Source organism: Papaver somniferum, chromosome 3, assembly GCF_003573695.1.
Source record: "Papaver somniferum cultivar HN1 chromosome 3, ASM357369v1, whole genome shotgun sequence".
Taxonomy (NCBI): Eukaryota; Viridiplantae; Streptophyta; class Magnoliopsida; order Ranunculales; family Papaveraceae; genus Papaver; species Papaver somniferum.
Window position 1 is genome coordinate 66,682,367 of NC_039360.1, and position 13,631 is coordinate 66,695,997.

Genomic DNA, 13,631 nt, shown 5'->3' on the forward strand with positions numbered 1-13,631 from the left:
AAGTGTGGCACTGCTTCTAAGACAATAGAAGATCTGCACCAAGTTTCTCTTTTTCCACACGAAGAATGTCTGTTTCCAATTTATGAGACTTGAGCAAACATTCTTCTCTAGTTAGACTTTCTCTAAAGGTATCTTCAAGCATACTAATCTTTTCATTTTGATTAGTAATTTCTTGTTCAAATCTGCGCATATCCTTGGAGAAATTGTCAATATAACCAGAGAGTTCACACTCCCTTTTAAGGGACTTATCAAGCTCATCTGAAAACTGAGTACATTTTTCTTCAAGAACTCTAGTTCTAGAGGTTTGGAGGTCAATGAACTCAACGGCTTTTTTTAAACTTCTGGTAAGTTCCAACTCAGATTCTGATATTAACCCATTAGTAATTAAGGGAATCATATCATCAGATACTGATAACATGGTATATTTTCGTCTGGATTCAGAAGAATCAACTAAGGAGTTATCCTTTGAGGTAAGTCCCAAACACTTGATATAATCAAAACCGTCTGGCGACATGTTTGTACATGAATACAGATTCTACGATATTTCCAAACACAAACTTATTAGATATTAACGTGTTTGCCTGCTCTGATACCAACTAAAAACACTGGGGGTACCAAAATATACCACCAACTTTTTCGTAGGAAATATAAATGGACAAACTAAACATAACTCCGAGAGTAAAAACTCAATCAAGGAAAGTGCCTAGAGTTATCTCTCTCTCTCTCTCTTATCGTTAGAACGGTTAATTAAAGAACTGAATCCGTGAACCTAACTACAAAGAGAGTTCTTGGACGGTACCAAAGACCAATGTCCAAGGATCAATCAAGTCTTATCAAACGATCAAACGCACAACCTGTGATATTTCAATTATAAATATAAACAATATAATGCGGAAAAAGAAATAACACAGACACCAGAAATTTTGTTAACGAGGAAACCACAAATGCAGAAAAACCCCGGGACATTGTCCAGATTGAACACCAAATTGTATTAAGCCGCTAAAGACACTATCCTACTACCAATTAACTTCGGTCTAGACTGTAGTTGATCCCGAACTCAGTCTCCCACTGATTCAGGTACAATTACGCTCCTTACGCCTCTTGAATCCCAGCAGGACTCGGCGCAATTGATTCTCTTAGAAGGAGTCACGCCAACTAAGAGTTTCTTCAACTCAGTTGAAAACTTTAAACCAAATATTCCTCCTACAGGTTAAGCCTATAATTGGTTTCCTGATTTATGATCTAAACGGATGATCAGATCAATCGAAAGATCTAAGTGATGGAAATCGATAGCAACTTTGACCGAAGTCTGGATATCCTCAAAATGCGGAATTATGCAACCCTAAGTGCATCCTAGATTATTATTCCCTCACATATATAAAACTTGTGGAATCACAAAGTCTAAGACGAAGAGAACTTTGTGATTACTATCTATCTTGATTGATGGAGCAAGGCTCTACAAACAATCAAGATCAGGATACTCGAGTTATCGAGATAAAAGATAACTGGACCTAGCTTCACGACTCCCAATGAAGTCTTTGTAGTCTCTAAACCCTAAAAGGGTTTATGGAGAGGACGACTCTAGATACAACTAGGATACACCAAAAAGTAGTGTTAGGATTCAAAGATCCTAGTTGCTAAGAGTTACCCTTATATAGACTTCAAGCCTAGGTTGCTTTAGGTTTACGCTAAGATAGCTTTGTAACCAAGCAAACAATATTCAACGTTAGATGAAAGCTTTGAATCTTATTCACATATACAAGATATACACTATGTTTAGGTAAACCGTAACCGAACCGTGTATAAATACTATGTTCAACATGGTTAGCCGAAACTAGCTGATTTGAACTTTAAAAGCTTAATACTCATTTTCATGTTCACAAAGACATAAATATTGAGTCACAATAATGTGATCAAATGAGTCTTGTGTTAATTAGAGAATTGATCAAATGCAAATCATCTCATAGAAATAATTTAATCGCAATTGAATCAAAATCGACATAGTTTGTAAATGTACAAGGTACAAATACTTGAACCGTTCGTGAGTCGACTGAGTCACAGTACGCGGACCGGTTTGAAGACTTATACGCAACTACCGAGTTCTGGAGTCCACAGAACTTCTCAGTTCACGTACCGGTTTGTAAACTTTGATGCAACTCAAAGTTCTGGAGTCTATATAACTTTTCAGTTCACGTACCGGTTTGCAAACTTAAGACTTTTACCGGTTCCGGAGTTCACATAATATTTCAGTTTGCGTACCGGTTTGGGTACTAAACTTGTTCTAGAACGTAGAACTGTATTGCCTCGCATACCGGTTTGATACTTTAACCCGGTTTCTTTACCACAGTTTCAAAATGGTTTGTATATGAATATACATACCTATCTGGATCACGAAACAATTAGATTTTCCCATGATATGCGTATCACACAAATCTGAAAGTCGATAGATAGCTACTCCGCTACGTGTACAAGTACATGTAATAAGGCTTCAGACATATAACAATTTTCCTAGTTTGTAAGACTGATAAAACTTTCTTGTATTCCGAATATAGTAGTTTTATATTTCTCTAAATCATTTCAAAACATTCCTGAATAACATCAATGACACATACCATTATTCCATGCTATTTTTGAATGATTAACTTGAATCATGATTTGTTCCGAACAATAAATTGTTCTCCACTGAAATTGATCAAATATGAACAAATGTTCATTAAGCTTAGTCATTATATTTCGAGAAATTCGTAAACTAAATAATTAGTTCTCAACTCGAAATTCTTGTCTGTGCAAGCTAGTCTAATTAGTTACGCGACAATCTTCTCAAGGATATAAAAGTGAATATAACTTTAGAAATAGGTGGTTCAATCTTCACTTACCTTTTGTTGATAAAGTTCTCCAAAAGCTTCGGTTGATATTCTCCTTCAAACGGTATAACGCAAATGATGACTGGCTCGTTTCTCAACTACACTATCCTAGACCGAGACTTAACTAATTGTAGACTAGAAATCAAGATATAGTTTTGACAACTAAATTTGACAACAAGCTTGATATAGCAACATTTGTGATTTCGACCGAGCAATGTTCTAACATGCTGTATCTGAACCACTACATGTTTTCACAAAAGGTTGTTTCTGGACGACTATAATATTTTTTTGATCCCTCCAAAGTGAATGACTTGATATACCTAATTATTTTTCTGTTTTTGTTATATGTCTTTCAGAATCAATTAACCGGTCATTCTCAACTTTAATCAATTGAAATAAATTATATGTGATGAAGAAAAAGTGAAAGAGGTCGTTTTAGATTTCTTGGACCAACATAATATGGAGGAATCTGAACCTGTCAATGTTGTCAGCTTCAACTTTCCACTTCGATTCCATACACCAACTATGTATCTTCCACTCGAAACAAAATACTTAAACTTCCCGAAGATTTTGACGACATCTATGAGATTAATAAAGAGAAGGAGGCACATGGAATTTCTACCTCACAGAGATAAACCTAATGTGATCTTAACAGTTTTAGATAACTTAAATATCAATAGTTGTAAGTTAATGCTTTAATTAACTTTTTATCTTGTGTTATTCAGATTCTTAGACAAGGAAGCTATCCAAACATCACCAAACTTCAAAGATTCAATGTCAGCCTACCCATTGAAACTCTGCATGGTCACCCAAGTACATAATGCAAAAATTAATCTTAGGAATGATTCCAATATTTGTTGTACCATTATAATGAGTACTTATTTAGCTCAAATTCAAACCTCTTCAATTCAACAAGGAATAACAATGGACATAACCATTTCCCATAACTTTCACATACCACCTGCATCACTACCAATTATTCCTATCGGAATCATGATCGTAATAATTTCTCTTTACGATCAAACCATTGTCTCATTCATAAGAAAATACATTGGTCATCCAACAGGAATAATCCATTTACCAAGAATTGGTGTTTCTTTAGTTCTGTTTTTTGTTTCCATCGGTATCGCTGCATTAATCGAAGTTAAGTGGAAAAACGTAGCTCAAGCTCAAACACTCGTGCAAACAGAATTAACTTTTTGCCAAAACAACTAAGGAATGCATCTTTAGAGATACCAAAAAAGAGAAAGGGTGTTGTAGGGTCATCGTCCACTATCACTGCAGATGCGGAAGAATGGTCTCATGCAATCTTAGGAAAGCTCATGTATAAAGAAAAGATTCTGATGAGGGTAATCAGAGAATAAATCAACTCACTGTGGAGAAAGTACATAAATAATGAGATTCGTATTATGGGTTATAAACTGATGTTGGTCAGGTTAAATAATGAAGCAGAATAAGATGAAGTTATCAGAGATGGTCCCTGGATTATTGGAGAAGCTTTATTCGCAATCAAAAAGTTTGTAGCTGAACTTCTGCTAAAGACTATGACTTTACGCATCAAGTCTTCACTATTAAGTTCAAGTATCTCAGGTCAGAACATCTGAATGTTAAAGTTATTAATGAAGCTATTGGTTTTATGGGGAAGAAAATTTCAACTACGCCAGAAAACTGCAGGCCGAGAACTGGAATACTGTGAAAGCTAGAATAGAAATGGATCTCAAAAAACCATTACATTGTGGTGGCTGGTGGAAAACTGTAGGTGATGAGGATGTCTGGATTCGTTATCACTGGGAATTACAACCTAAGAAAATATGTGACAAATGTTGGGTTATCGATCACCAAAATGAAAAGTGCGCAGAATGGAATTGGCTATTATATCTGGACAGCCTAACAACAGCTGAATATGAGGAGATATTACAAAATGAAGGACATGTTTATGAAGGCAATGATGAAAAAAGTATGTCTACTTCGATGGCTGAAGAGTTAGCTGATGCTGAAGAAAGTGAAGATCATAGACAAAACAAGAGAATGGGAAACTCTACACTCGATAACGAATCCTCTATGAACCCACATAACATCCATGTCCACCCACCAGATACTCTAGGAATTAAAGCAACTACTAGTATGAACAATATTGCATCTCAAGAGATGACTTATAACAATCCAGAGGCAATGCATTCTGAATCCACAAATGGTTATCAAGGAGACATAGATCAGGTATCTTTCACTGTCTTACACTTAAGTGTTTTTAATAAGCATTTATTTTGGTATTCTATTGGTTTTTCTTCTAGATTAAAAATGAAAATAATTGCATGGAACTGCAATGGTTTTGCAAATAAAAATACTAGAAATTATATCTCTGTTTTGAATAGGATGCTTAGTCCAGACATAATATTTTTGCAAGAAACAAAAATTTGTAGTAATAAAATCCTCAGGTTCATAAGACCTTTAAAATTTCCAAACTCTTTTTATGTTCCTTCTATAGGATGATCAATAGGAATTTTCCTTATGTGGAAAGATGACTTCGATCTAGATATCATATACCATGATCGAAACTTGATACACTGCTCAGTGCATAGTGACCCTTCTAAGCCAGGATAGATGTTGTCTTATGTGTATGGATCCCCATACCCCCAGGAAAGGAATTATCAATGGAACTTTAAAAGAGATATTTGCATAACCTATGAAATTACTGCCCCATGGATTATTATTGGTGACTTAAATATCACCTTACATGAAGATGAAAGAATTAATAATAGTGGATCTTCATTTTTGTCTTCTAAAGCTAAAAATATCATTAATGAGGCTGGTTTGAGTAACCTAGGTTATCATGGAAATTCATTTACATGGGCAAGTAATAAACATGGTACATGGGGAAAAAATCAAGACTAGATAGAGCTTTAATGAACTCTAATTTGTTATTAATTTTTCCTGATACTTGTCTGAAGCATTTACCTTTCTTATCTTTTGACCATTGCCCTATACTGCTAGATTTGTTTGCTAACAATGTTTGTAGTGCAAAGAACTGAAAGTTGTTTGAATGTTGGTTAAGGGATGCTATCTGCAAACTTCAAATCCAATCTTCTTGGTCCAAACATCATAGAGGTTCACAGGCTATGTACTTGACAAGAAGTTAACAGAAATAGGAAGAGATATTTCACTCTGGAACAGAAGCAAGTTTGGTAATATACATGAAAAACTCAAAGAACTTCAGCAACAATTATCAAAGCTTCAAAAACCTGGTTTACGTGGCGTGGACAATACTAAAGTTGTGCAAGAAGTGGAAAAGGAAATTGAAGAGTGGCATTAGCGTGAAGAGATCTTCTATAAGCAGAAATCTAGAGGCATTTTCTTCCATGAAGTAGATCAAAATAAAAAGCATTTTCACCTCCAAGCCAATAGGAGAAGATCGAGAAATAGAATTGAAACTTTAAAGAAGCAAGATGGAACGTGGTGTAGTGGCAAAGAAAAACTTGAATCCTTATTAGCTGACCACTTTAAGAAGATAATGATTGCATGTAATCCAGACATAGATGATCAGCTGCTAACTCTCTTGCCACCCTGTATCACTGAAGAAGATAATGTTTTTCTCACAAGAATGCCAGATGAAAATGAAATCTACGGCACCCTGAAGCAGATGCATCCTTGGAAAGCGCCGGGACCGGATGGTTTTCCACCGGGTTTCTTTCAAGCAAATTGAAGCACGATAAAAGATGACGTCATCAATATGATACAGAGTTTTTTCCGTGAATGAAGATTGCTAAAAAGATGAACAGAACAAACCTTTGCCTTATACCACAATGAAAGCTACCTCAAACCCTGGAGATTATCGACCAATAGCTTTATGTAATTCAACATATAAGCTTATTTCGAAGATTTTGGCAAATACACTAAAGCAACATCTAGAGAAAATTATTTCCCCTGTGCAGGCAGCATACGTACCTGGCAGACAGATTAGAGATAACATCACATTAGCTCATGATCTTATTCATTGCATGAAGAGGAAGAAGACAAAAACAGGGTTATATGGCACTTAAACTCGACATGTCCAAGGATTTTGATCGTGTCGAGTGGACTTTTCTCAACAAGGTTATGACGCATCTAGGGTTTAACAGTAAATGGTGTGGTTTCATTTAGGAATGTGTGAGCACTATTGAAATACAAATTCTTCTAAATGGTTCACCGTGCAAACCTTTCAAGCCAACAAGAGGAATACGGCAGTGTGATCCCATCTCACCGTACTTATTTTTACTCACCATGAAAGTTTTCACACGTGCTTTGGCCAAAGTTGAAATAGATGGTAAGATTCAAGGTATTAAGATATCAAGAAAAGCCCCTCAATTCACTCACTTGATTTTTGCAGATGACTGCCTTGCTTTTGACAGAGCTGACATCCATAATGTAACAAACCTACTTCAGGTGATAAAATCTTTCAGCAATATGTCGGGAAAACAAATTAACTTTCAGAAATCTGATATCTTTTTCTCAAAAAAAATGCATCAAAGGCACTGCAGAATCTTACTCAGAAGCTTGAAAATGAAGGAAATGAGTCTTGAATAAAAGTATCTTGGAATCCCATTATTTCTTAATAGGAAAAAAACTACTTCTTTTTCAAACCTTGTTGTCAATACAAAAAGTAGACTAACAAAATGAAAAGGAAAGTTCATTAATCAATCAGGAAGATCAATTCTCGTGAAGCATGTTCTCAATGTCATGACATCACATCACATGGGCATTTTCAAAGTTCCAGATGCTACCATAAAAGAACTGGATAGTATACAAAGGAATTTTTGGTGGAGGAAACAGGATTCTAGAGGTTTCTTTCTCACTGGCTGGGCAATCATCAATAAACATAAGCAAAATGGAGGAATGGGTTTTAGAGACTTAAAATGTTTCAGCAGAGATCTTCCAGCCAAAGTTGATTGGAGATTACTAAAGAATGAAGACAAGTTTTGGGAAAAGGCCTTAAAAGAAAGATATTTCCCAACTACATCAGGACTGCATGAAAGGAAAAAGAAGAATTCAACTTGGTCCTGGCAAAGCATTCAAGGGAGTATGCAGTTCATCTTCAAGTTCAGTCTCTGGCTACTTGGTGATGGAAGAAAAATATCCATTTGGTCTGGCATATGGATTCAAGGCACACAAGCACCTCATATTCCAGTTGTGGAGTTGGAGATTGCATATACTTACAACGAAGTTTCTGACCTAATTATCAAGATACCAATACATGTAAGGTGACATTGATCCAAGAATTATTCAACCAACAGGATGCTCTAAAGATCATGCAAATGAGAATACCACAAAGAGAGGAGGATAAACTTATCTGGACACTGACAAGGAATGGTGACTATACTGTAAAGTCAGCTTGCAGGAAATTGGTTTAGATGAAAAATGGAAATACTGTTATAGATGCTGCAGCTGCAAGAATATTGAAATGTATATGGAATTTCCCAACCTTACCAAGAATAAAACATTTCTTGTTGAAGTGTATGGTAGACATTGTACCTTCTAATGAACGAATGACAAGAGTTCTGAGCTATGTGGGTGAGCAGTGAAAAGTGTGCAGGCAACGCATTGAAACTACAAAACATATACTATGGGAGTGCTCTTTTGCAAGAGCCATTTGGTCTACAACTCCAGGAGCTAGAAGAAGCATGCCCAACACCGATTCAACAGTTCAGGAATGTATCTAAAGTTGGTTTTCTAATGAGTTCAATTATGTAATTGAGGACTGGACAATGCTTATGGAAAATACACTATGGGAAATTTGGAAAGCAAGATGCAGATGTTTCTTTGAGGATGTCAAACCAAATCCTGTAGAAGTAATCAGATTAATTCAGATGTTGAACGTATCAACGGGAAAACAAATGTTGAAACAGAATCAAACCAACCATAATAGGATGCATGATACTATAATGATATGGAAACCTCCACAAGATCCATATTTCTCCTTTTGTTATGATGCATCTTTTAAGATTGTTAATCATATTGCTTACTCATGATGGGGACTAATTTGTCGTTCTTATGCAGGAGAATTCATCCAAGCAAGATGCGATCATGTCGATGGACTCTTGAGTGCAAAAACAACAGAATGCAGGGGATTTCTGCAGGCTATGTGGTAGGCTTCTAAAAAAGACCTACAAACTAATACCGCAAGTGCACGATGTCGAGGTGTAGAACAATGCAAATACGGGTCGATCCACAGGGACAAGGTGTGTGTAGTTGAAGCTTAAGGTTTCACTAAAACTGAGTTGTAACAAAGAGTCTTGGTTGTGTTAAAACACACTTGAAATGATGGCAGTGACTGAACTAAAAAAAACAGTAGAATGTAAAGCAAGTAAACAGGAACATGCTAGGGCTTTTGAATCCACTTCTTGATCCTAAACTAAGGCAGATCCTAATCAAATCATGTTCTTGCTTCATCTCAGGGAAGATTATGGATGATTTACTTAACTAATCTTACTAACTTACCCCTAGCATCAACTGTCTTCTCACAGTACAGCTGATCACAGGCTTGTTTGCTCAACCAGTTATCTAGCAATCCGCATTGGTGGAAGGTTAATCCCCTAAGTTCTCTAGTTCACCCCTAGCATTGAGTGTCTTCTTACAGCACACTCAATCACAGGTGCATTTGATCACTAAGTTTACTAACTTCCCTACTTCAATTAAGCATAGTCCTTCAAATGGACTGAATCCTTAGCTACTCTCACTCTTACACCCCTAGAATCAGCTGTCTTCTTACAGCACAGCTGATCACAGGTGCATTCACTCAACTAGCCAATTATCAATCCTACTTAGTTTCAGCACTACAAGAACAGTGACATGAACAAGGACTATCCTAGCTTACAATTCAAGAGTATCATCTAACCCCTAGCAAATGGAGTTAGAACATAATGAAATTAAATGACAATGGAATTGAAATTGTTTAAAACATTGAACTGAACTTGAACTGAAATTGAAACAACATTAACAGTTGAGATCCTAGCTATTCCAGGCCTCTTGGTGGTGCTCTGGCTAATCCAGGCATATCCCATTACAACACCCAAAGACCCCTATTTATACATACAATGGAAATCCCAAAAAATCCCCAATTAACAGCAAAATTAGGGTTTGTAAAAAAATACAATTAAACCCAAAATTGGTTCACCTAACCTACTGATAACAACCCAATCAACCAACCCATGCTTCAATTAGACGTACAATCATGTTCCCCCAATTATCCCCAAATTATGAAATTAGGGTTTATAAGAAATAGAAATTAGGTTTACCTAATCACTGCAAACTCTTGATAGCTCTCACCCATGCTTCCTTACGGTCTTCTGATGCTTCCCACGCCTCCAATTGATCTATATCATCAACTAATTTCACCAACTCACTCCTAGGGTTCAGAGGTGAGAAAATAGGCGAAATTAGTTGTTTGAGAGAGATTAGAACGTGATATTGGTGACGGGTCGAGTGTGTATGATGATTTGAGAAGAGATGGTGGTGGTTGTGGTGGTTGAGAAGGAGTTGGTGGGAGCAGGTGGTGGTCGTGGAGTTGCAGAGGAGAAGAAAGGGGGAGAAGAAGGAGAAGCCGATAGTTTTAGGGTTAGGGTGTGTTTGGGTTAGGGTATAGGTATTGGGTACTCGGGTGTTGAGCGGGTGTAGCAAATGTTGATGCGCAGCAAGGATGAGACATTGGATGCGAAGATGATGGATCGATCTAACGGCGAGACGGAGGCAGATCTTGAGCGACCGTTGGATTCTAGATGCAACAATTCTGACGTTCCAGATGAGAGTTAGGTGCTATGATGTTTGACAGGAGCTTCAGAATTTGATGCACTGTGATGAAGCGACCGTTGGATGCATCTGTGGATCCAATCTGACGGCTACGAGCTTAGGCAGGCTTTGGGCTTGGGCTTGGACTTAGGTTAGAGTTTGGGCTTAGACAATTCTGAGCCCGCTTCTTCTTTAAGAACAAATTCTTCCTTCCAAGCCCACTTCTAGTTGGTCCGGCTCTTGCAAACATCATTCTTCGCTGCCTTTTTACGGGAGTCTTTGTCGTTTCTTTGCTCTTTTCACTCCGTGAGTTAACCAGGCTTTATTTAGTACCTAAAAATGCAAAATTAATTAAGAAAAGTATTTATTCTTGAAAACAATGAAAATACAGAATATGGGTTAAAATGGAGAATTAGAACACAAAAGATGAGTTAATTGCCAAGAAAAATATATATAAATATGCACTTTTAGCACTCATCAAATACCCCCAAACCTGAATTTTACTTGTCCTCAAGTAAAACAAAACTAAGGAAATCCTACCTATACCACTGTCGCTGGTTTCTCGAATGCATTTAGCGTATGCACTAAGCCTTTTAAACCACTAAGTGTCCCTAGTGGACGAGTGAAGTCTCGTGAAGGTTTGCTTAGAACGTACCTACAAAGTTCTAGGCCAAAATATAAGCTCAGATTCCATGAAATGTGACATGTGCAAGACAGTTTTAGCTCACAGCAAAATGGAGATGTCAATCTAGCTATCAAAGGCACAATCCTAGCACTGATAACAAATAAAGACACGTGATAAGAGTGTAAAGTGTATCTACACATGTTTCTAGAATGACCTGAAGTTATGACTACTAATCACCAAGAGATAGTTTTTAGGCTAAGAACCGAATTCTAAGCCAAGCTAGTTGTCCGGCTTTACGAGAATTGTGAATGTTCACCCAATGAGTTGGTGATATTTCAGTTTACCCGCGTTATACATCGATGGATGCACCCTCCTTGCTTATTACAAGACTATTTACAACAAAAAGATAACTCTTTACATGACTCTTATTTACATTGATTACTCTCTTTTATTTTTGGACAAGAGAGAATGGAATTGATAAATACTTGATTTTTTTTTTTCATTTTTTTCATTCTTTTTTTTTTTTGACTTTTTTTTCTGAATATATACATCATTTTTTTTTTGAAATAACTTTGATCTTTACAACATAGTGACACTTTTGATACATGAACAAAAAAAACATAATTACATGACTCTTAGCAAGAGGTGGCCCTTATCGAATGCATCCGGTCAAATTCTATGGTTGCTTTTCTAATTAACGTATCCTCCAACTTCTATCCCAGCCAACCAAAGAACAAGCTAGTCAAGCTCATTCAGTATTAAAGTGATTGGCAATCTAACTTCCTATCAAACACCTTGAAGATCGAGGCTATACATGTATTGGTAGATCGTGCGTGTGCAAGTTTCTTATCACTATGTGAATTGTGCTAGAATCAGGGTGCCTAAATATCTAGACTAAGAATCCTTATGTTTACATACATGCACAAGAGTCAACATTTCAAGGTAAATGAGCTCCATTTTTGATTTTTTCATTTTTTATTTTTTTTTTTTTTTTTTTTTTTTTTCATTTTTTTTTTCAAAAAGAAAGAGTTCTGTTTTAATTATAACATGTTATCGTGGTGTATACTCTATACCCCCAAACCTAAACTAAACATTGTCCTCAATGTTTCAAATGAAAGAATTATAACATACGAAGAGATTATGCTGAGTAGAGAAAAAGGAAAGAGAATACCCGATTTGACGGCGAAAGCAAATTAGAACTCCGTTATTCAAGGCAAAAATCCAACATATTTTTAGAGTCACATTGGATTAGCAAATATGTACAAAAGAAACAAAAGATTTAACTAAGAAACTATCTACTAGATTCTACAAGAAAATTTGGTTTTTAATGGGATTGGACTTTTAGGGAAAAGTTTGGTTTTGTCGGGAGACATTTGGTTTTGGCGGGAGACATTTGGAAACTTTTGGTTTTTTAAAGGGAGCAAAGAGCTTTGTGTTTCTTGGGAATTTTGGAAAAGAAATTTGGTTTTTTATGGGATGAGGAAAAATTTTTTTTAAAGGGAGCAAAGCCTTTTGGTTTTTAATGGGTTAAAGAAAAAACTTTTGGTTTAAATGGGATGAAGAAACCTTGGTTTCTATTCGGGAAAAAGCCCAATAATGGGTAGATCTTTTAGTGCTTTTGGAGAGGCCCAGCTGTGAGTTTTGAAGAAGAAGCCCAGATGACGTTTTTGAAATAGGCCCACTGCTCGCGTGTAAAGCCCAGCTGTGAGTTTTGAAGAAGAAGCCCACCGCTCGTGAGTAAGGCTCACTGTTGGTTTGTGGGAATTTGCACGGCCCAGCTGAGAAATTTGGACGAAGCCCAGCTGGTTTTTTGAAAAACAGGCCCAGCGTTTGAGGGTTTTAAGTTCGTTTTGGCCCAGTTAGTTAAGGTCCAGAGTTTGTTAGGAACTGAGCCCAGTATTTGTTCAATAGGGCCTAAGGTTCAGTTCTGTTAAAACTACAAGCCCATAAACAAGTTAGATAAGCCCACAGATGGTTACCAGTTCAGCTGAGTTTAAGCCCAGATTTCAAAAACACAAACTTATTACAAACCCAACAAAATGGATAAGCCCAGTGTCTAAAAAAAAAAAACAGTTGTTGGGTTTAGGCTTACACTCTTAGCACAGCCCAGCTGCTCAGAAATTTCAGTTGCACAGCCCAGTTGGGCTTGGTTTTCAGCAGCAACAAGCTTGGCCTGGCTCACAGCAGCGGCAACAGGACAGCAAGGGAAGGAAAGACAGCAGCAGCAGGGGACCAGCAACACAGGCTCAGCTCAACAACAGCAGCTGTAGCAGCTCAAGGCAAGTTGCACAGCACATCAGCCTTTGAACAGCAGCACAGCAAGGTACCTGGACAGCTCAAGGAGAAGATTAGTTTCTTGCTAGAAGCTAAGAAGTTCAGCTGCA

General features: G+C 36.9%; 1 protein-coding gene across 1 annotated transcript; it reads left to right on the forward strand.

Moving 5' to 3' along the window:
- The first annotated feature begins 7,577 nt into the window (after positions 1-7,577).
- On the forward strand, positions 7,578-8,102 carry LOC113359537 (uncharacterized mitochondrial protein AtMg00310-like). Its single transcript, XM_026603152.1, has one exon. The coding sequence runs from the start codon at positions 7,578-7,580 to the stop codon at positions 8,100-8,102; it is 525 nt and encodes a 174-aa protein (XP_026458937.1).
- The last annotated feature ends 5,529 nt before the right edge of the window (positions 8,103-13,631 follow it).